At 32.7% G+C, this 24,217-nt stretch overlaps 1 protein-coding gene and 1 non-coding gene across 3 annotated transcripts in view; one reads left to right on the top strand and one right to left on the bottom strand.

The window, feature by feature from the left end:
- NCAM2 (neural cell adhesion molecule 2) overlaps nucleotides 1–24,217 on the top strand; it is a 511,417-nt gene that overhangs the window by 340,404 nt on the left and 146,796 nt on the right. For both annotated transcript variants that reach the window (XM_078056776.1, XM_078056832.1), the window contains exons 7-8: nucleotides 9,598–9,758; nucleotides 12,207–12,352. In XM_078056776.1, the coding sequence (XP_077912902.1) occupies nucleotides 9,598–9,758; nucleotides 12,207–12,352 (307 nt within the window). The remainder of the gene's footprint in view (nucleotides 1–9,597; nucleotides 9,759–12,206; nucleotides 12,353–24,217) is intronic.
- Nucleotides 13,903–14,007, bottom strand: LOC118530273 (U6 spliceosomal RNA). The gene has a single exon (XR_004914556.1). It is a non-coding gene; the product is annotated as a U6 spliceosomal RNA (small nuclear RNA).

The raw sequence follows: 24,217 nt of genomic DNA, 5'->3' as shown, positions 1-24,217 counted from the left end.
TTTATATCATTAGCCCACTAATCAGTGAATTCCATTGATTTTCAAGTGTTAAAACAGTTTCACATTCCTTGAATTGGACCCACTTGATTATGCTATATTGTCTTTTTTATGTATTGCTAGAGTCACTATGCTAATTTGTGAAAATTTTTGCATTCACAGTTATGAGAGATACTACTGTCTTTTTGTGTTTTTATTCTTGAATTGTTTGGGGTCAGGGCAATACTGACCTCATAGAATGAGTTAGGGAAGTTTCCTCTTTTGTTTTCTGGTAGAGTGTATATATAATGCCTATTATTTTTTACTTAACTATTTGGAAAAATTTCCAGTGAAACAGTCTGTGCTAGGACTTTTCTTATGTAAAGGTTTAACTACAAATTCAAGTTCTTTCATAGATCTAGGTCTATCCTAGTAATACCTTTGTCTTTAGTGATCTCTGGTGATACATATCTTTCCAGCAAGTTGTTCATTTCATTTCAGTTTTTTTACTAGCATAAAGTCACTTACAGTATTCTCTTATTATACTTATAATTTGCACATTATCTATGTTGATCTTCCCTCTGTCATCCTGATAAGCTGGTAACTGGTTATTTGTTCTCTCTCTTTTTCATCCTGATCAGTCTAGATATAGGTTTATGAAAAGAATGATCTTTTCAATGATCAGCTTTTGATTTCAGTTATTTTCTGTTTTGTTTTTCTATTTTCTAGTTCATTGATATCTGCTCTTATTTTTATTATTGTCTTCTTTTTGTTTACTTTGTGCTTACTATTCTCTTCTTTTTTAGTGGCTTAAAGTGGATACTTAGTGTCATTGATTTCAATCATTTATACTTTCCTAATATAAGCATACATTTTTCCCCTTTTTTTTTTAAGATTTTATTTATTTATTTGAGAGAGAGAGAGAGAGAGAGCACATGAGAGGGGAGGAGGGTCAGAGGGAGAAGCAGACTCCCTGCTGAGCAGGGAGCCCGATGCGGGACTCGATCCTGGGACTCCAGGATCATGACCTGAGCCGAAGGAAGTTGCTTAACCAACTGAGCCACCCAGGTGCCCCTACATTTTTTCCCTTTAAATACTACTTTAATTGCACCTTACTAATTTTAATATGCCATTATTGTCTAGTTCAATTATATTTTTTAAAGATTTTATTTATTAGAGAGAGAGTGTGAGTGAGTTGGGGGAGGGGAAAAGTGAGAGGGAGAAGCAGGCTCCCCGCTGAGTGCAGAGGGCCCTGAGATCATGACCTAAGCTGAAGGCAGACACTTAACTTCACTGAGCCACCCAGGTGCCCCTTTATCAAATATTTTTAATTTTTTTCTTACAATATTATTTTGTTTGTTTCAAGTTTTATTTAAATTCCAGTTAGTTAACATATGGTGTCATATTAGTTTCAGGTGTAGAATTTTAGAGATTCATCACTCACATATAATACCCAGTGCTCATGGCAAGCGCCCTCCTTAATCCCCATCACCCATTTAACACATGCCCCTCTCACTGCCCCTCCAGCAACCCCCAGTTTATTCTCTATTAACAGTTAAGAGTCTGTTTTATGGTTTGCCTCTCTTTTTTCCCCCTATGTTCATCTGTTTTTGTCTTAAATTCCACATATGAGTGAAATCATATGGTATTTGTGTTTCTCTGACTGACTTATTTCACTTAGCACAATACACTCTAACTCTGTCCACATCATTGAAAAAGGCAAGATTTCATTGTTTTTGATGGCTGAGTAATATTCCATTACACACACACACACACACACACACACACACACCACAATTTCTTTATCCATTCATCAGTCGATGGACATTTGGGCTCTTTCCATAATTTGGTTATTGTTGATAGTGCTGCTATAAACATCAGGGTACATGTGTCCCTTCAAATCAGTTCTTGTAATGTTATTTTTGACATTGGTTATTTAGAAAGTTGCTGATTTGTTTCCAAATATTTGGGTATATTTCATATGTATTTCTGCTACTAGTTTCTAACCAAATTCCTTAATTGTCAAAAACATACCTTGTATGATATCAATTTATTTAAATTTATTGGGTCTCATTTTATGATCTATATTTTACAGAACATTTATATATAAACATATATATATATATATATATATATATATATATATATATATTCATTGTATGGAGTAGTCTCTAAATATCAAATAGGTCAGCAAGTTGATTCGTATTAACATCTTCTATACCCTTACTGATTTGACAACTATTGTCTATTTCTGTGCTCAGTTCTCTCTGTTTTGTTCTATGTCTTTTGAAGCTCTGTTACACGTACAAACATTTATCAGCATCAGATCAGTATTATAAAAATTATTAAAGAACTTTGTTTAGGCATAAAATGATACCAGATAGAACTTTGAGTCCTTTTATCTCTGTTTTCAATTTTTCATGTCTTTAAGTTCACAAATTATATTGATATATTTTCAAGTTCATTGATTTTTTTCTTTCGCAATGTTTAATCTGCCTTCAAATCTACCAGAGTATTTTTCATCATTCTATTTTTTCTCTCTATAAGTTTGATGGAGTACTTTATTTTTGAGGTAAAATTGGTATATAGCATTATTAGTTTCAGGTATACATCATAATAATTTGATTTTTGTATACATTACGAAGTGATCACCACAATAACTCTGGTTACCATCTGTCACCATATGATGTTTTCCCTTCACCGATTTCACCCACCCCCTAACTGCCTTCCCCTTTGACATCCACCAGTCCATTCTCTGTATCCATGAGATTGTTGCGTTTGTTCATTTCTTTTGTTTTTTAGGTTCCATGTGTAAGTAAAATCATATGGTACTTATCTTTCTCTGTCTGACTTATATCACTTAGCATAATACTTCTAAGGTCCATCTGTGTTGTCACAAATGGCAGGATCTCCTTTTTTTTTCTATGGGATTTTTCCAGTTTTCTTCTTGTAATTGATTTCTAGTTTCATATCATTGTGGTCAGAAAAGATGCTTGGTATGATTTCAGTCTTCTTAAATGTATTGAGACTTGTTTGTGGCCTAATGCCATTTATTCTGGAGAATATGCCATGTACACTTGAGAAGAATGTGTATTCTACTGCTTTTCGATGGACTATTCTGTATATATATCTATTACGTCCATCTGGTCTAATGTGTTGTGTAAGGCCAGTGTTTCCTTATTGATTTTCTGTCTGGATGATAGATCTATTGGTATGAATGAGGTATTAAAATCCTCTACTACTATTATATTGCTGTCAATTTATACCTTCAGGTCTGTTAATACTTGCTATATGTATTTCGGTGGTCCTATTTCGGGTGCATAATTATTTACAAATGTTATATCCTCTTTTTCGAATGACCCTTTTATCATTACATAATGCCCTTCCTTGTCTTTTTGTATAGTATTTTTCTTTTAAAGTCATTATTTTGTCTGATATAAGTATAGCTATGCTAGCTTTGTTTTCATTTTCATTTGCATGGAATATCTTTTTCTGTCCCTTCACTTTAAATCTCTGTGTGCCCTTAGATCTGAAGTGGGTCTCTTATAGGAAACATATCAATAGGTCTTGTTTTATCCATTCAGCCACTGTATGTCTTTTGATTGGAGAATTTAGTCATTTGCATTTAAAGTAATTATTGATAGCTAGGTACTTAGTGCCATTCTGTTCATTGTTTTCTGGATGGTTTATAGTTCCTCTTTGTTCCTTTCTTCTCTTTCTGTCTTCCCTTGTGGTTTGATACCTTTTTTTAGTGTTGTGTTTAGATTCCTCTCCCATTATCTTTTGTGTATCTACTATACAGGTTTTTGCTTTGTGAGGCACACATATAACAGACTGCATATATAGCAGTTTAAGTTGAGAGCAATGTAAGTTTTGAAAACACATTAAGGACTCTAGATTTTTTCTCCCCCACCCCAGGTTTTATGTTTCTGATGTCATACATTACATCTTTTTATTTTGTGTATACCTTGACAAATTATTGTAGTTACAGTTGGTTTTACTATCTTTGTGTTTTAAATTTCATTGTAAGTTTTTAAGTGTTAATCCACGATCTTTAATATATTTGCCTTTTCCAATCAGATTTTTACTTTCATACGTTTTCTTGTTATTAGCTAGTACCTCTTCTTTTTAGCTTAAGGAGGTACCTTTAACATTTCTTGCAAGGCTGGTCTAGTGGTGTGAAATCCATTAGCTTTTGCTTATCTGGAAAAGTGTGTCTCTCCTTTATTCTGCATGATAGCCTTGCTGGGTAGAATATTCTTGTTTGGAAGTTTTCCTTTTAGCACTTTGAATATATCATGCCATTCTCTTGTGGCTTGCAGAGTTTATGGTGAAGAATCAGCTAATAGCCTTATGAGGTTTCTTCATATGTACCAAGTTGTTCTCTAGCTGCCTTTAAGATTTTCTTTTTCTTTAAATTTTGACATTTTAATTATAACGTGTTATGATGTGGAGCTCTTTGGATTCATCTATTTTGGAACTCTCTGTGCTTCCTGGGCCTGGATGTCTATTTCCTTCCTTAGGTTGGTTAAGTTGTCAGCCATTATTTCTTCAAATAAGTTTTCTGTCTCTTTCTCTTCTCCTTTTGGGACCCTATAATGTGAATGTTACTCCACTTGATGTTGTTCCATAGGTCCCATGAGCTATCTTCACTTTTTAAAATTCTTTTTGTTTTTGTTGTTATTGTTGTTGCTGTTCCTTTTGGATAAGTTCCATTGCCCTGTCTTCCAGGTTGCTGATCTGTTCTTCTGCTTCATCCAAACTGTGGTTGAAATTCTTTAGTGTGTTTTTTTCAGGTCAGTTATTGTATTCTTCAGTTCCATGACTTCTGTTTGATACTTTCATATATTTTCTGTCTCTTTGTTTGACGTTTCCACTGTGTTCGTCCATTCTTCTCCCAATTCAGTGAGCATCTTTATGATTTATTGAACTCTTTGTCAGGTAAATTACTTATCTCCATTTCAACAAGGATTTTTTTTTCTTTTCTATTTTTATGTTGTTCTTTTTATTTGGAATGTATTCTTGTTTTCTCATTTTGTTTTTCTCTATATTTTTGTTTCTGTGTATTAGGTGGAACAGCTATCTCTCCCATTCTAGAAGGAGTGGCCTTGTGTAGGCGATGAAACTTTTTGTTCAACCTTGCCTTAGTTCTTGGTTGTATCTTGAACTTTGTGCTAACCTATGTAGTCTGATTTATTCTTAATAGGGGAGAGCACAAGGGTGGAATGAGCCACTTGCTGCAGTGGGGCCCAGGGAGATACAACATGTGGGCAGGGTGAGCCTGCTGGCTTCAGAGAGGCTATGGGGGAGCACAGAGGGGGCCCAGGACAGGAGTGAGCTCCCTGGCAGTAGTAGGGCCACCAGAGCGTGTGGGTAGGGCAAGCCAGGCAGCAGCAGCAGGGCTATGGGAGAGCAGCTGCAGCAGGGCCATGTGGGACAATCCCTACAATACTAGCAAGGTTGAATGAGAATGCAAAAATGGTGCTTGCCGGCATCTTCTCCCCTCGAGATAATCCTACCAGACCCCTGTGTCTCCAGCGCATGGTAATGAATGTCCATTGCATATAGAACAGTGCTTTCCAAACTACATTTTTTTTGGAGATTCCTGGGGTAAGTCTGTAAGACCTTTAAAAGCAGCCTTTCCATTTATCACAGCCTTTTGGATGTCCAGGGTATAAGCCCTTTTGCTTTGCAGAGTCAGATATTTTGGGTGTTCATCTCTCCAGTGTAAACCCCAAGGGTTGGGGTGCCTGATATGGGGTATAAGCCCCTCACTCCTCCGGGAGAAACTGTGAGGTCCCCCTAAACAGTGATTTGCCATGTTGAGGGTAGGGATTTTAGCAAGATTATGTCTCTGCCTCTCTTACTGTCTCAATGTAGCCCTTTTATCTTTTGTTGTGGAGAAGCTCTTAAGCTAGTTTTCAGGTATATTTCAAGGGGAATTGATCTTTGTGTAGCTGAAGATTTGGTGTGTCCATGGGAGGTGTTGAGTTCAGGATCTTTCTACAACATCATCTTGAACCACCCATTCATTTACTCAATATTTACTGTGCATACTATGATAGAGGACTTTCTCTTTTCTTCCACTCCTCTTACAATGCTCATATTTTACTTCCTTGAACATATAGAATATATTCTAATATTTATTTTAACAGTCTTTTCTCCTAATTCTATCATTGGTGTCATTTCTGTATCTTTTTAATTGATTGAATCTTCTCCTTATTATGTGTCATATTTTCCCACTTATATACTATCCTGGTAATTTTTGATTGAGTGCCAGGTATTAATGATTTTATGTTTTGGAATACTGGATATTCTTGTATTCCCTTACTCTATTTTTAGATATAGTAAGTAACTTCGGAAAAGTTTGATCATCTAATGATTGCTTTTTTAAAATTTTTTTATTGTTATGTTAATCACCATACATTACATCATTAGTTTTTGATGTAGTTCCGTGATTCATTGTTTGTGCATAACACCCAGTGCTCCATGCAGAACGTGCCCTCTTTAATACCCATCATCAGGCTAACCCATCCTCTCATCCCCCTCCCCTCTAGAACCCTCAGTTTGTTTTTCAGAGTCCATCGTCTCTCCTCCGATTTCCTCCTCCGATTTCCCCCCCTTCATTCTTCCCCTCCTGCTATCTTCTTCTTCTTCTTCTTTTTTTTTTTTTTTTTTTTTTCTTAACATAACGATTGCTTTTAGGCTTTTTTAGTGGATCCAGAGCAACCTTCAGCCTCGGGTTAATGTAGTTCCATTACTGAAGCAATATTCTTCTGAAGAGGTGACTAAATCTCCTGCGTTTTAAGAAGTCTTTATACTCTGGATGGTTGAGAGGCAAATTATTCCTGGTTCTGGGATTGTTGTGCTTTATCTTTTCCAATGGTTCTTTTCCTATGCTGGAAAAGCCTTACTGGCATGCAGTCACTAAATCAGTCCTTAGTTAAAGATTGGTTGGGAATGCACTGCAGATCTCTACCCTCTTTCTTGTGCAGCTGTCTTTTCTTATATTCTCTGATCCACAAATTCTAGTTACTTTAACCTCCTCCAACTGATAACTCTGCCTGGCTGAGTTTGGGTTCTCCCTCTATGGAGCTACAGCTTGGAAACTCTCTTCAAGTAACTATGGTGATCTTCAGAGGTCACTGTCATGAGCTACTTGTTGATTAGTTTGAAACAGTTTGAAAACTGTTATTTAATCTGTGTCCATTGTTGGTTGCTGTTTACAGTTGGAGGGTAGATATGGTCCCTTTTACTCCATTATGGTTAAAAGTGGAATTATCCTCTCTTCTTTTTCATTTCCACTAATTCCCTGATTCTAATCCTTACTTTCTTATGCTTAGAAAAGGGGTAGTTAGAGAGTAAGTATAGGCTTACAGAATTCTGTCAGAATTCTTTGGGAGTCTTTTTCAGACATGGCATTCCTCAGAAGTGGACTGTGTATAAAAACAAGTATATCCTATATCATAAGTTTATTAGGAGAGAGGTTTTAAAGAACTATTACTTTGGTTATATGCCTTGCTGATATTTTTAAATTGAGCTCTTGAAGGGAACATAGTCTTTACATATTGATTTCCTCTAAATCTCTTCAATGTCTAACCATGTACTTCAGAGCCCAAATCATAAATGTTTTTTCCCATGAAAATTTCCAGAGTATTTTACCCATGTTCTTTTTCCTTCTCTCCTACTATGGTAGATCCTTCTTTGCACCTACCCAACATACAAAAACTTATGAATAAATTCATTAATGGAATCTACCTTATCCTCTGTTACTGCTGTTACTGCCAATCATATTATGAATTCTTCATGATAGGTAGCCATGTCTCACTCATTTGTTGTACTTCAAACATTTAGCACAATATTCCAAATGAGGTAGGGAAATAACTCTCTTTATTAGAAAGAACACTAGAATTTAGTTAATCTGCTGCTTATATTACTGTGTAAATCTAGGTGTCTTCATCTATGATTTCAGGGCTGGGAAAATCATACTTGCAATTTTAGTTCTGTAATCTGTGAATGAGGGTAGGAAAGAAAATGGACATATGAGCTAATTGTGAGTTTTGAACCAGGTAGAATATATAAGGAAAGAGTTTTATAAGCTATAAATTGCTTAAAATTCTAGGGTATTATTATTGTTGTTGTTGTTGTTGTTCTACAAATTAATACTTTCTATTGACTAGAGTAAGAAATATATTGTATCACTAATTGCTGTGAAAGTTCTATCTGTACGTTATATTCTAGACAAAATTGCTGAAACATCATTTTTAGTTGTTACAAGTTTTAGATTAATAAAAATATGAAAAGAACATTAAAAATACAGAGCAATATATATATACATATATATAGTATTAGTATTGTACAAACTGCTTTTGCACCCCACTCTTCTGTAATTTTTGCACATTTCATGATATCTTTAAAGATGTTGATAGAAACCGGAAAAACAGATGTTAATGAGTCATAGAAGGATAAGTATTATATTAGGATATGTGCCAATGCTTTCTGGAAAGTGAAACCAGAATTCACTGGAAAGATCATTTAGTGTATTGAAGAAATGTTCTCTTTCATTCTAGGAAATATTTGTTATAATCCTTTCAGAGATTTTTTTTTTTTTAATTTAAACTTGTATGGACAAATAGATATCCCATCCCCTAAGGACAGATCCTAAAGGTTTTACATTAGTGGGCCTTACAATCAATTCAATCCTTCAAAATACCATTATAAGAAAAATATAGAAGGAAAGCTAAAGGAGAAAGAAAAAGAGAAGGAGGAAGAGGAAATGAGGGGAATAAACAAGAATGGAAGGGAATATACAGTATAAGAAGGTTTCACACATATTAAGGGGAATTGTAGAAATTATTTAAGATTTAAATATATTTAAGGCCTTTCTTACTGTAAGTTATTATAGAAAAAGTTTGAAAGACATCGTTTTTATAGATAACAAAAACTAGAACTGGAGGAGAGTGAAGACTATTTCAACTCAGAAAGAACTTAGAAAATATTGCAAATTATTTATGTCTAAGAGGGAACATATCTAAGAAAAGTGGTTTCTTCTCATTAATGAATTAAATCATCATATTCAGCATTATTTCTCTAACTGCATTTGCACATAATTGTTTCATGTTACCCTCCTATTGGTAGTACTTATTTGCAATATAAATTGGTAACATGTTTAAATTACGTTTACTTTGAAACTTCTTTAAAGGATGTTTCCATAGAAATTCTGTTAAATGCGTCCTAGGGACCTAGTAAATAAATATGTGTTGACTCACCAACATAAAAAGTGTATATGGAATTAAAATCAGCAAAACAAAATTTTTTTTTGCTAATAATCAAAGTAAAAATTGAACCAATGTGCTTTTCTTTGCCTAAGATCAGTGTTAAGATTTCAACAGCTCAAATGTTATTCTTGTCTCTAAATTCAAGCAATTTTCAAGTATAATTTTAATATCTAATAAAATTGAGTTATACTGAGCTACTAAAAGTATACTTGTGATTAGAATATAGCTTTGTCTATCCAAAGCCATGTAATGATTGACAACTACTGATCAAAAAATTGAGTACAATTTCCTCCTGAGTTATGAAGTCAGATTTATGAAGATCAACCTCTGTTTTCTTCTTTAGGAATGGAAAGTTCATTGAAGAAAATGAGAAGTACATATTGAAAGGAAGCAATACAGAACTCACTGTCAGGAACATAATTAATAGTGATGGGGGTCCTTATATCTGCAGGGCCACAAATAAAGCAGGAGAAGATGAAAAGCAGGCATTTCTTCAGGTCTTTGGTAAGTATTATAGCATAGTGGTTAAAATTATGATGTCTAGAGGGAGGTCTGAGTCAAATTCTACTCTGTCACTTATATGTCACTAACTTTCTAAAATTAAATCTGTTTTCTCATCTGAAATATATTTTAGCATTGCAGCTACCAGATAGAATTATTTTAAGAATTACATGAAATGATACATGTATATTCTTTTTTTTTTTTTTTTAAAGATTTTATTTATTTATTTGACAGAGAGAAACACAGTGAGAGAGGGAACACAAGCAGGGGGAGTGGGAGAGGGAGAAGCAGGCTTCCCGCGGAGCAGGGAGCCTGATGCGGGGCTCGATCCCAGGACCCTGGGATCATGACCTGAGCCGAAGGCAGACGCTTAACGACTGAGTCACCCAGGCGCCCCGATACATGTATATTCTTATAAAATATTGGCTGACTGATAACAGAAGATGGAAGAAAATTCCTTTAATTACACATACTGGGAATCTGTTATAACTTACAGATAATTTATATTTACATATATATATGGGTTGGTCTTCATAAATCTTTGAATGACACATGTTGAGATTAGTTGTACTTTTAATATACTTCAAAACAACACATCCATAAAGCTATAATTAGGAAATATTGACCTGTAACTATAAGAAAATACTCCCTTTTCATTCTATTAAAAGGAAATATAATATTAATATCTTCCATATTTACCAAGAGCCATATTGCCTTCTTTGGGGAACTTACAGAAAGTGAAGAATTAGTAAGGTGTTTTTTTTTTTGTTTTAGATTGATTTAGCTTCCATTATGTTTGTAAGAATAAAAGCAATTTTACTAGTGTATTTGGAATATATCATTGTCTTTAAAAAGCATAACACGAAATTGTATGCATTGATAGCATTTAATAAACACTGTTATCAAAATGCTTTCACAACAAAGAGGGGAGGTGGGAAGAAAGGAAGATAATTCTGTGAGAATAAGAAGGACCACGATTCATGTAGAGGAAAGAGTAAATAAACTTAAAACTGTTAGAAATTATAGAAACCCTTAACTCATTCTAGCAGTATTCCCCACTTAACAAGATTGTTCTCTGTAGAACCTACACTAAATAAGTATGACTCAGTATAAAAATAAATTAATTAATTAAAAATGATAGTTTCTGAGGTAATTCCAAAGGGTAGATATTCTCAATTTACATCAGAGAGCTGTAATGAAATACTATACAGTAATTTGTTGTTGTTGTTGTTTTTTAAATCGGATGGCAGTGAGTGAAAACAAAGAGATAAAAGAAAGATTCTAATATTTTTATCTTTTCAAATGGAAAATACTTCATGATATGGTACCTCACTGTTGTAATCACTTTTTTATAGTAACACTAAACAAATTTGCATTGTGTTAGAAACAAAATCAAATATATATAATAGAAATCCAACTAAATCCATTAAAGTCAATGGAGTAAACACTGAGTTGTTAAAAATTATACATGCCATATTTCCAATATTAGGAACCTAGTTTTCTAAGATTAAAAACAACTTATTTATATCCCATGATTAATTGCATTTAAAGATTAAATAAACTGTTACTTTTCTAAAACACCAAATGCTGGCTTTTATCCCTTTTAAGTTCTATCATGTAAAAATTAAAAAAATGCAGATAATACAGACTTTACAATCATATAGTTCTGTGGTATCATGTAATTTTGTGGATGGACATAATTTTTAATATAAAGATAATTTAAATAAGTAGAAATAATGTATTTTCTCATTACTGAAGTCATAATTATAAAGAAATGATTAGCTACCATGCCTAAAATATTGTTAAAATAAATTGAAGTAAAAATAAGTTGATTGGGATAATATAAGAAACTAATGTGTATATATATATATATATATATATATATTTACTTCATAAATATTTTAAATATTGTACATAATTATACTTAACTACATATTCAAGATACAATCATTTTCTTCTTGGGTGAGATTATTTTTAAAGCTTAAGAGATAATCACTAAATAAGCAGATGTCACACGTAAACACACACACACTCATAAACAGGTACCATGTGGCTTTAAAAGAGAAAATTTTAATTTTGTAGCTTTAAGAGAGGAAAAAATAAGTCTTTTAAATTACAAAATTTCAAAAGGAATTATAATTTGTATGTTGGTTTGTAAGCCACTTCAAATTATCTCTATGATAATTGATGAGAATTATTTTCTGAAGCTTTTTCTCCTGTCCTTTGTGAGTCTCTTGGCACAACTTTAAAGCAAAGCATGCTGCTGTAACTGCTACAAAGTTATAATGTATATTATATTATAATATAATATAATATAATATAATATAATATAATATAATATAATAATTCTATACTCCACTAATGTGGACTTAAATGCCCACTATGGCTTTTGAGTCTGAATGGTAGTATTTTCCTCCCATACAGATTGAGTAATGTATATATTCTTTACAGTACAGCCTCACATAATACAGCTCAAAAATGAGACTACGTATGAGGATGGTCAAGTCACACTTATATGTGAAGCAGAAGGGGAGCCTCTTCCAGAAATCACTTGGAAAAGAGCACTAGATGGCATCACATTTTCCGAAGGCGATAAGGTAATAGGAACTCAATATATAGTGATTTTCAATACCATTGTATTCTCAGAGTTTTGCATATTATTTACTCTCACACTGGACTCCAGTTTACCAAGTAATTTGTAGGAATGCAAGAAATGGCTTAAATTTTAAAAAGGTAACTCTACCACAGTCAGCCTAAAAATAAAGTGGAGGAGAAAAAAGTGAAAGTGTGATATTTAAAGATGTTCTTCATTAAGCCACACAATCTTAGGTTGTTGGTGTTCTTAAGTTCGCTTACATGGACTTTCGGCATACATTGAATCTATAAATTTTGTTATTGTAATTTTAGCCCCCCCCACCCCTTGCTGTGAAAATGAAAGTCATTCCAGTTCACCAGAGTCTGCTGTCACCATTAACTCTTTACGCTTTAGAATTGTCTTTGTGCAGTGGTAAGTTAGGTTTTTGCTTTCATGTAATTTAGAATATAATAAAGAGAAATAAGCAGAAGCACACCAAAACACAGCATTTTGGCAATTGTCATTCCTATGTAAATTGGCGACCTGTCACCAGAATGCGTTCAAATTACTAACAAATTAATAGATTTTCATTATTGTTACTTTTCATAATTATTTGTATAAAACTCCCATGTATGGACAAAAGTGAAACAGAAAGGAAAAGATAGTGAATTAGTGATATGATGAATTGACATTTCACACGTGTAAAAGAGGGTAAGATTAAGCTTACAGATCTCTTTTCTTAATATTAAAGAAAACCCCTTTAAATCTTTCATTAATTTAAACCAAGTTCTACGAAAGAGTGATTTCTGCAATATAAGTACCTTTGACTTACCAACACTGATAGCAGAAAAATTTGAAACCTATTTATCTGAAAGGCATTTTCTATCCCTCCAACTCATCATGTGGTTTTGAACAATATGCTAACTCCATGAATTGACAAAACAGCCATCTCCTTGCCTATTTACTATTTATTCTTTGCAAGAATTGTATTCACATATATGATATGTATATATGTATGTATCATATATATATAAGATGTACATGATATGTATTCATATATATATATATATCTATATATCACATTTCTTTGCCTCATTTCCTCCTCCTGATGACATTTTTAAGAGAGTATATCTTTTTTGGTAATAGTTATACTATTTTGATATACTTATTTTATATGTACAAATTGAAAATCAAATTTATAAAATATCTCCTGACAACCCAGAGAAGCCATACAAACTTTGCTTTAATATTTTCTTAACAGAAAATCACAAATATTATTAAGGCACAGTTGTCAAATCTGAAAGTAGTTATATTTTCATAAAATTATTTTAAATTATAAAAAATTAGATATATAAAACTGTAACTGTTTTTCTGTCAATTTAGTACATTTCTATAGACAAGATCTGTCAAGAATAGTGATTTTCATGTCTATAAGCCCTTATTAATTATACCTTCATATACCTAACTCATGCTTTCATTATATTCTTGTCCACTGTAAAACTCCTAAAAGTTCTCATCTTTTTTTTTCATTAGTAGCTGTTTATTGATCAATGGTTTGATGTAAAGTTATTTAAATATATGGAATTTTTCACGAATTTGCATGTCATCCTTACACAGGGTCCATTCTAATCTTCTCTGTATCATTCCAATTTTAGTATATGTGCTGCTGAAGTGAGCCAGCCAGCATCTAAAAGTTCTCATCTTAAAGATGTGTTTACTCTCATTTAATAGATGTTTCCTAATGTGTATACCAACGATGAGAGATACATTATATTCAGTTATTTTATCATGAAAAGTTATCAAATAACCAGAAGGCTGTGATATTTTTTTATACACTGTAAACCCCAGACCACTCAAAGCCACATGCAGAAATTTCTTCTCTAGTAGTTCTGAAGAATAACTAACTAGCTTTGTTTGAATAGAACTTTCTCTGTTAAAATACTCATCTTTTATTTTTTATTTGGTTTATTTGCTACAAAACAATCATAGAAACCCATATATGCTTTTGTTTTTCCAAATGTAACTTTTATCCAGTTGATAAAGAAATTAAGGTTATTCACTTTCTATCATAACATTTCTCCAAAATCATTTTAAGATTCATATCTTATTTTCTGCATGGTAAGCCTCCTTTCTCCTAACATTACTATTTTTTTCAACAGCCAAAATTCAAAAACTGAATGGTTGACCCGAGCTTTGAAGTAAGGCATATCTAGTTTAAATCTCAGCTCTGCCATTTGACAATATTATCTGAAGTCTTATTAATATGAGTTTCTTCATCTTTAAAATGTGAATAATAATATTTTCTTTCCTTAAAAGTATAAGAAATCTGAGGAGTATACCAAACTCTTTACATTTTGTAAATATTCAATAAACTTTTTTTTATTATATCACTCTGTCATATTACACAATTTTCAAAGCATAGTTTATCTTGTTTCTGTTATTCTGAATAAATTCTAGTTGTTATTGGCTCCATAAAGTCTGGTACCTAAGGTTTGATTAAACACTATCACAGAGTATTTTCAGATCATATCTCTCTTGTCATGGAAAGTATAAGATTGTATTTTCCACAAGAATCACTTGGAGATCCTGTTAAAATGCGCTTTCTAGAATCCCATTCCCCGAGGTTGACTTAGTATGTTTAACACAGGACCTAGAAGGACATATTTAATAAACTCAGAAGGTTGGTATATGGATTGACTTCAGGCCATACTCTGGAAAACAATTCCCTAAGTCACATGAAATTTAATAGCTAATCCTGTCAACAGAAAAATGCTCTTAACAGATTACTTGGCACCTGATAGGGGCTTGGGAAATACGGAACAAAACAAATCAAACTTCCCATCATGCATACACTATCAAAGTTTTGATGAAACTGCTCATTGTGTAGGTCATAACATGAAACAGCATCAATGCAATGTGACTCATACTAATAACTTCATCCAAAACTATGACCGTGCACTTAGCAAATATGGTCATCAGTGTAGATTTTCAAAGGATGGGATCTCAATTAATAGTATCCCCTTTCCTTGCCTAAATTTTCAATCACCAGATAAGACAAAAGAAATAAATGGGGATAAAATGTCATGTGGCTTAAATCTGCAGGTCAGTTAATGTTCTTATACCATACTAGAGAATTAGATAGACCTACCCAGCACAGTCCTGAGTAGAATTAGACCTTGTAGCTCCCCACTATGGGAAACTAGGTATCACTGCTAAGGTTACCATCGTGGCTGAGTGCAAGGGAGAACCTGTGGTCTCTACAGGAAGGTCCTTTCTGAAAATAAAAAAGAGCAGCTAGGAAATGCATATTCAGTATGATGCCCCCATAGTTACCACTCAAACATCGGCCTGGTTCTCATGGGGAAGAGTAATTAAGGAGTTGGAAAGTCCAGAACTGGTATGTTCACAGAGCTCCCTTCCCATGGAATAAATGTTAGGTGTCCGTGAGAAGTGTTCACTGCCCAAAAAACTTTATATCTATAACATCTTAAAAGCACTGTATATACATTGTCACAATTTAACTTCTGGTATTCTTACTGCATGGTAAATGACCCCAAAATGTAGTGGAACAAAACAACCATTTTCTTTTGCTCATGATTTTGTGGATCAGGAATTTGGGGAGGCTCAGCAAAGTGGACATCATGAGGTACCTCAAATTGCTCACATGTATATGTTTTCTGTATCTATAGTTTTGTAAAATGATTGAACTATGTATATTAGCATACCATAAAATATCCTTGCATAATATGGCATCCTTCAGAAATGACAACAAAAAATATGGTGCTTAGAGTTCTTTTAAACACACGACTCTTTCATCTAACCCACTTTAATGCATCTTATCTACATTTAAAATAGTATATGTAATTTTTACAACTTCAGAAAATTTCAAAAATATGTGTAATATGTAAGAAAAAGAATATTCACTTGCTTTAAAGATTGTTTCTTAATATTCATTGTTATTTCGGAATAACATTTTGTTCATCATTTTATTGTTAAAGAAATTTCACAGTTTTCACTAACTTTTAATTACCCATTTATTGAAAATTTCTAGGCACTTTAGTGCAACTTATTATTTATGATTCTCTATAAAAATATTGATTTACCAGGGTTATCCAGAAATTCATTACACTGACAGCTTAATACTAGCACATGATTTTGGAGTCATCTTAAGATACATTTGTTTATAAAAATCAGAAATGCCTAGCTTCTTCATTTAATAGATACTATACACATAATCTGAATAATATTTAAACATATATAATAAAGTATAGGACAAAAACCAAAGCTATTGTTGCAGAATATAAAACAGCCATGAATTAAAACTTATAAATTGCTTTGTAATTTATAAACTAAGCAATCTAATTTTTATATTAAAATCTCTATTTTTAACATCAAAAACTAATGATGTAATGTATGGTGATTAACATAACATAATAATAAAAAAAATCTCTATTTTTAAAATAAAACCATGCTTCTTTCACAGAGTTGATCTACCGATTATATAAAGTGATGCTTCTACAGTGTTTGACAGAGTCCCTGGCATTAATACCTGTCATCTATTTTGAACCAGTTTCTTTAGATCATTCCTTCTTATCATTCTTATTAATCAATAAATGTTAGTATATGTAAGATTATAAGTATTGATGAATTAGTATGAGAAGTCATGCAAAATGTCACACAAATCAAAGTTTAATCCTAATTTTGTCATTTTGGTGCGTCATTCATGATATTACTTCTTATATCTGACCAGTTTTTGCATGTCTAAATCAGGATAATAAGATCTCCCTGTAAAAAGTTTCGGAAGATGAAATGAAAGTCTACATAACAATATCCCAGACACAAATCAAACATCTTAAAAGTGTTAGTTTCTCTTGTCCTTGGAGGTATCCAGTCTTCAGATATTTTATGCATGAGAAAATGATTATATTAATTCCCTGTTAATGACTGCTGTCACAAAGGGAACCAGATAAAAAAAATTGCGTGAGCATGGTCGTATGTCCTGTATGAATAACACAACAGTAGAATGGTGTTATAGCTGTTATAGATTGTGCTTCTATGACATAACTATATGTAGAATTTACTAGAAAATCATCTCTAGCAATATCAATTCAAGATCTTGTAACTATATATCACATCCCTCATGGAAGTTGACAATGTCCAGAATCTGCATTTGCATATTCATCTCACCCTCACTGTATGTTTGATGTCAATCTCCATCCCTGCAGGGAAGCATAGATGAGGGCTCAAACTTCCTATCTTGGGTGAGGATAGATTCTTATGCTAAAGAAAAGCTGGTCCTTCTTCTTATGAAACACAAAATATCACAGATTTCTTTCTGCTCTCTCGGGTCTGTCTTCTCCCCCACCCCCAAATTTTCTTCTTTAAGAAGCGATTCATTTTTTGCCTTCTTTTGGGCCCACGTAGACATCCCACATTACATAGCAATAAATATTGATTCTAAATAGACTCTTTCATATTGTAAGAAAGGCTAAACAGGTCATTAAAATGGGAAGAAAAAAAAGATGCCACACTCCACAAAGCAAGATTACTTAAAGTGCCTCGTCTATAAATTTTCAAAATATGATTTCATAGTCATCTGATAAACCTGGTGTCTTTTAAACATTTTTTAAAGACATATTGTTACTTGTTATTTTAAGAGTAAACGGAAGTAAAAAGATCTACAGGGAGTGATTTTTACTTCTAGAATTCTTATAAAATGGTAAACATAACAGGCATGCAAACCCGCCTATATGAATAGAATGTTTTATATAATAATTATAAAGTGCTTATAATATTATGTGGGAGATGACATCTCACATGTGCCACTTATCTACTCTTAAGATACAGAATCTGTAATTATTTTATTCCTGGTAAACTTGTCCTGCATAGTAAATTATAGGCCTTCCTCTACTAGAAATTAATCCCACCCTACATTGAATAAGAAGTATTTGAAATGTATAGCAATAAGTTATAACTCTCTTAAAGCAGAATTTCTCAAATTTCAGTCATTCGACAGCTCATCTTTCTCTTTTTCTTTTTTTATTAAATTCGATTAGCCAATATATAGTACATCATTAGTTTCAGATGTAATGTTCACTGATTCATCAGTTTCATATAACACCCAGTGCTCATCACATCACGTGCCCTCCTTAATGCCCATCACCCAGTTACCCCATCCCCCCATCTCCCTTCCCTCCAGCAACCCTCAGTTTGTTTCCCTGAATCAAGAGTCTCTCATGGTTTGTTTCCATCTCTTATTTCTTCCCATTCTGTTTTCCAGTTTTCCCTCCCTTCCCCTATGATCCTCTGTGCTGTTTTTTTTGTATTTCACATATGAGTGAAACCATATGATAATTATCTTTCTCTGCTTGACTTCAACTCTTTTGTATTCATGGGCTGCCTGTTATACACTTAATTTTTTTCTTTAAATTGAATTAGTTTTTCATTTATTCTAATCCTGCCCAAAAATATCAGTGGAATCAAAAGTATGAATATACACTAGTTATACTTTTAAATATCATTAAATAAGTATAAAACTATAAAATAAAAATTGTTTTTCAAAGTCATACAAACCTAGCATGTGTACCTTCACTGGAACGCAGACTATACTCTTAAAATAACTGCTTTTCAAACATACTTTGAATTATCATGATATAAAGTGTAGTAATGAAATTTTGGGGACTGGAGCACATTCAAACATATTCTGATTAGGACAGAAACCCATTCTCTGTCCTCCTATTGATGGGACCAAGCACTTCCCTCCAGTAAATAAATATACTTCATTATTAATCAAAGGCTAAAGAGATTACAAATCATAGTGACAGGAATTCATTTAGTTTCAGTCCTTAATACCGAGTGGTCCTTTCAAAATGATGCCAATAAACTCAATACATAAAGCGGAGTGGTTAACCTCAAAAACAATTTCTTCTTATTTTTGCTGAAGTGAAACATCAAATTCTAGTCATGGTCTGAGTTTAGATCAGTTCAAAACTTTGTGATTAAAATAATAGGATTTTCTGTTCTTTTACATTTGTTTTGAAAAATGTGTCTGTGTCCAAGAGAGCAACCTGATTCTACATTAACTTTCATATTTTAAGTCCATACTTTTTGTTACTTCACATAGATGTATTTAAACTGAAATTTAAGATTAAAATTACTAAGCATGAATAGTTTAACATTTAGTTTTGCACTTATGTACAAAAGTCATAGTTTTTGAAATGTCCCTTTCTATTTTAATAGTGTAGAAATGGTGAACAATTTTCTCCATGTATTTAGGCACTGTGATCTGGACAATACTTAAAATGCTCTTGCAGACTAAAATACCAGGTCAAAGGGATTTCTGGCAATAATAAAGATAGGCAGTTCTTTCATACAACTACCTGAACAAAATATGATGTTTTAAATTTTATAACAATTTAAATATCTCAGCATATATTTATTATTACATGACTGCATTCATTATTAGGTTATTGTTTTATGTTTTAGGATATTATTCCTTATTGTCCATGTACAGCTTTGGACCTAAGGAAACTTCCTGTTTTAAAAAATGATAATGCCTTTTAATGAAAGGCAGAAGGTAATGGAGTGGATGTTTCACATCACATGAAAAACTACACTGAAAATTCTTAGATTTTTTATATTTAAAATGTGAAGATTACATTAACCTTTTCTTGTGTTTCTCTTTTTTTTTAACTCTAAAGCAAATATGACTTCCTGAAAAGATAAATTTCATAAAATGTAAGCAGTAAAATAATCTTTAAAGTGATAGGATTTTATATGACTAATGTTTTCTTTATCACTTACCCAAATTCATTTAACAACTATCAGCAAATACTACTGAGAGCTGTTATGTTTGCATGAACTATGCTAGGCACAAAGAATGCAGCAGTGAAAAAAAAGTTTTCTGTTTTATGGTGCATACAACTTAGGAGGGGAGTTGGAATGAAAGCATATTTAAAATCAGTAGTCTTTTCCTTATGAATATGCAATTTTGAATTATGCAATTTTCACATCCAAAATACCAATTTTGAGTTTAATGTAAGTGAACTTTTACAAGACTACAGATATAGCTTTGGCATATTTTTCTGTGCTATTACAGACCCAGTTCAACTTGTCCTTCTGACTGGTCTGTGTATTCATGCAGGTTGGAAAGTAGGTCTGCTCTCATCAGAATATCTCCACTCAGTTTGCTCCAGGCTGATAAAAATTGCTTAGACTCTGATTTAAAAAACAAAAACAAAAACAAAAGTAATGGTAAAATTAGCAGCACCTTTGTATTATAATGAAAAATATAATATTTTCAACTTTCTTTTCCTCTTTAAATAGTAGTTAACAAAATGAGATCAACAAACCCATAATTATTGATTTAAAAAGAAGAGACTGTAGAGTTTCAAATATCTGTACTTTATTGTAAATGCTCTAGTGAAATGAAAAACTAAAAGGTGATGGCATATTTATAGCATCATCTTTAAGTATGAAGGACAGTATGTTAGTATCTTTTATATATCTTTTAAGTAGCTGTACTTCTGGGCAAATTTTTTACAGCTGTATTTTTATCGCTTTTATGATGAATTTTATTTATACCTTTTTACCAAACCTAGAAGATGCATTTTGGTATGCAATTATGGGCAATTTTTAGTGCCTGATTCTAAGACCAATAAAACAAAACAAAAACACAGGAACATAGGTCAAGGTGAGAAGTATAATGTAAAAAAACAAATAGGCAAATAAAATCAATAGAATGTTTTAGTAAATAATTGAAAGAGCAGTGATGATATATTTGTTCAAGTATTTTAAAGACATCCATACATATAGTTGAACTAGCCATTTGCTTAAGGTGGGTAATCCTATGTGAAATGAGGGGAAGTTATTAAAAGGCATAAACTTTTCATGAATCAGGAATTACAGATAATGAAATTATTAAATTTCAAATGAGAGAATGCCCAGTCTCTTGAATTTCTCTAGCGTAATTTGCAAAATCATCAGTGTCTGAAGGAAATCCCTTCATTTGATGTGATGTTGCTTTAGAGGATCTCAAAGAGCTACCCATAGAGTAAGATACATAAAAAGAATCATTTGCAGAACCCATGGGTTCCTAACCATGTTAGCTTTGGTATTCTCAGTTCATATAAAATACAGTCTAATGAATTAGTGTTATGTAGTAGTTATAACATTGATTCTTTATTGTAATTCTTAGATTTGCCATTTACCTGCTCTCTCATATCAGGTAAATTGCCATATTTTTCAAAGGTACGGTTCCATTGTTTATACAGTAAGCCCCATCAACCTCTACCATTTCCTTATCCTATAAATCTTTTATCAATTAAGTAGAAAACCACACATTTTAATATACAGTTTTTATTCCAATGCTAAGCTCTTTTTTAAATTATTTACATATTCAGCTTATGATTTTCTAATGGCTTAGTATTGTGAGGCAGTGTATTTGCAGTCTCCTTCTTCTATAAAGCTTTTCCATACAACTCACTTATAAGGAAAGTTAAGACTACTTTGGTAATATCTTTGGGAAGAAAAAGTCAATTTCTGATTGTAGAGAAGAATGCCAAAGAACACATATTCTTGGCACCTGTAGATTTTAATGCCTGCATTTTTTTCCCTCTTTGTAGAGATAATGGGCTTTTCTGAAGGATTTTGTATTTGAATGACATTTTTTAGGTTCTCCTAATGCATTTTTTCATACTAGTGCTCTGAGAGCATATTATAAGTCCCTGCTGGGCAATAGGCAAAATGGATACTTCTATTCCCTATCTGATGTAGGTGGTAGAATATAATTAGGCAGGTTGGAAATCTTCCTGGATGCTACTGAGCTTGCTCAGAGGTGGGTTTTTAATCATTTACAGCTTCCTGAAATTTCTTTTCCAGCCCACAGTTTGAATAACAATTATCAAAAAAGTCAAGTCGTAAGTTCAACGTATCCTTTTAAAAACTACTTTTGAGAAAATTCTGTGAAATATCTTAAAAATAAAAATGTCATTGTTCTTTAAAAAACATTATTTATTAATGAACTATTATTTTTAAACGTGTTATTAAGAATTTCTACTTGAAAAAACTGCCATCAGGTTTGTAAGATGATATAACAGTAGCTCACAATTTTACAGGAACTGTTTTGGGGAAAAATGTTATTTATATACTGAAAGTGATTTTACTATGGCTTTGTAGCAGAAAATATATTTTCTTATAAATACTTTATCCTACATCGACTTCAGTTGATACTTATTTCTTCTTATGAAGCAATCTAGTACTATCCCCTGAAAAAATATAAAATCATATAGCTATAAGGAAATATGGAGATGTCAGTGAATATTAACAGACTTAAAAATAAATTTCCTCGTATTTGTAACTTTGATATTTTTGTTTGTTTGTTTGTTTGTTTGTTTAAAGATTTTATTTATTTATTTGACACAGAGAGAGAGAGAGGAATCACAAGCAGGCAGAGTGGCAGGGAGCGGCAGAGGGAGAAGCAGGCTTCCCGCGGAGCAGGGAGCCCGATGTGGGACTCGATCCCAGGACTCTGGGATCGTGACCTGAGCCGAAGGCAGACGCTTAACGACTGAGCCACCCAGGCGCCCCATAACTTTGATATTTTGTGAATAATATAAACTAAATTCAGTAAACAAGCTGAAGCAAATTTGAATAAATGCATGACAGCTAGGCAGGCATTTGGGTACAATTTAAAATAATATATATGAAAAATAAATTCAAGTTACTATATAATAGACACAACGTATCTGTGAAAATATTTAAGCAAACATCTAATAAACAGCTTCCATAAAAGTAATACATCTGATGTATTTCATTGTCAACTTTAAGCATGAGACAAAAACAGGTGCATGAAAGAATGTTAGTTACACAATAGTTAATGAATAAAGTTGAATGCATTTTAATGAAAATTACCTTAGCATAGTTGCTGCAGTGCCTTCATTGCACTTGAGTGAGGGGTTAACAGATAATAAATTTAAATGATATATTAAACAAAGATTTTCAATAATAACTCTGTTCTGCCATGTACTGAACCGTTGTGTTTATGATGGGGGTTGGGGGTGGGACAAAAATGTTTTAGATGTAAATCAGCCTTGGCTATAATGTTGCACTGTCATGATCTACATCTTGGAGCAGCATTATTACAGTTGCTTTGTAATCCTCAGAAAGTTCTTGTCTAGCTTTCTAAATCTCTTAAACTCAGGTGCCAGATGCATATTTAATAGTGCATCTACTTATAAGAAAAATGTATTTATACTCTATCAAATATGTAAAAGCAATGCAATTCTAATATTTGTGGATCCTACCATTTTTTCCCCCTGACCTAGACCACCCATCTTGCTCACCTCTTTTAATCCCCATACTAAATTTCATTTTCTATTATTATAATTACGACCTCATATGCACTCCTCAATCTTTTCTGGCTTCATGAAATGTTTCTGGCACAGCACCATTCATGGTTTAATTAACCTCCACATCTATTCCACAGATGTGTTAGGACAGCTGAGCTTACCTGGAGGAAAAGCCTGTAATCATTCTGAATGGTCTCTCTTTAAAGTTGTGGCCCATATTCAGTGTGTGTTCTTTGTGTTGTGTACCATTCATCCCACATTTTCCTGGCCCATTTTCTTGGCCAGTTTTATCATAACTACCTTTTGCATTTCCTCCATCCTCAAATTTGCAAGTTTCCTCTATCCTGAAACTTTTGCTGATGATCTGCTTCCTCTTTTACTAAGAAAATAAACAATCAAATAAAACTTTAACAAATTCTTACTACTACATCCACACTCATACATAACTGAACCTATATGTTATCATGAGTGAAATTTTTTTTTGAGTTTTTATGTGGATCCTAGTAGTACCCTTTCTAATATATGATGGATATAAGTCC

Source organism: Halichoerus grypus, chromosome 1 (genome assembly GCF_964656455.1).
Source record: "Halichoerus grypus chromosome 1, mHalGry1.hap1.1, whole genome shotgun sequence".
Classification (NCBI taxonomy): Eukaryota; Metazoa; Chordata; class Mammalia; order Carnivora; family Phocidae; genus Halichoerus; species Halichoerus grypus.
This window is presented reverse-complemented; position numbering and strand designations above follow the sequence as displayed.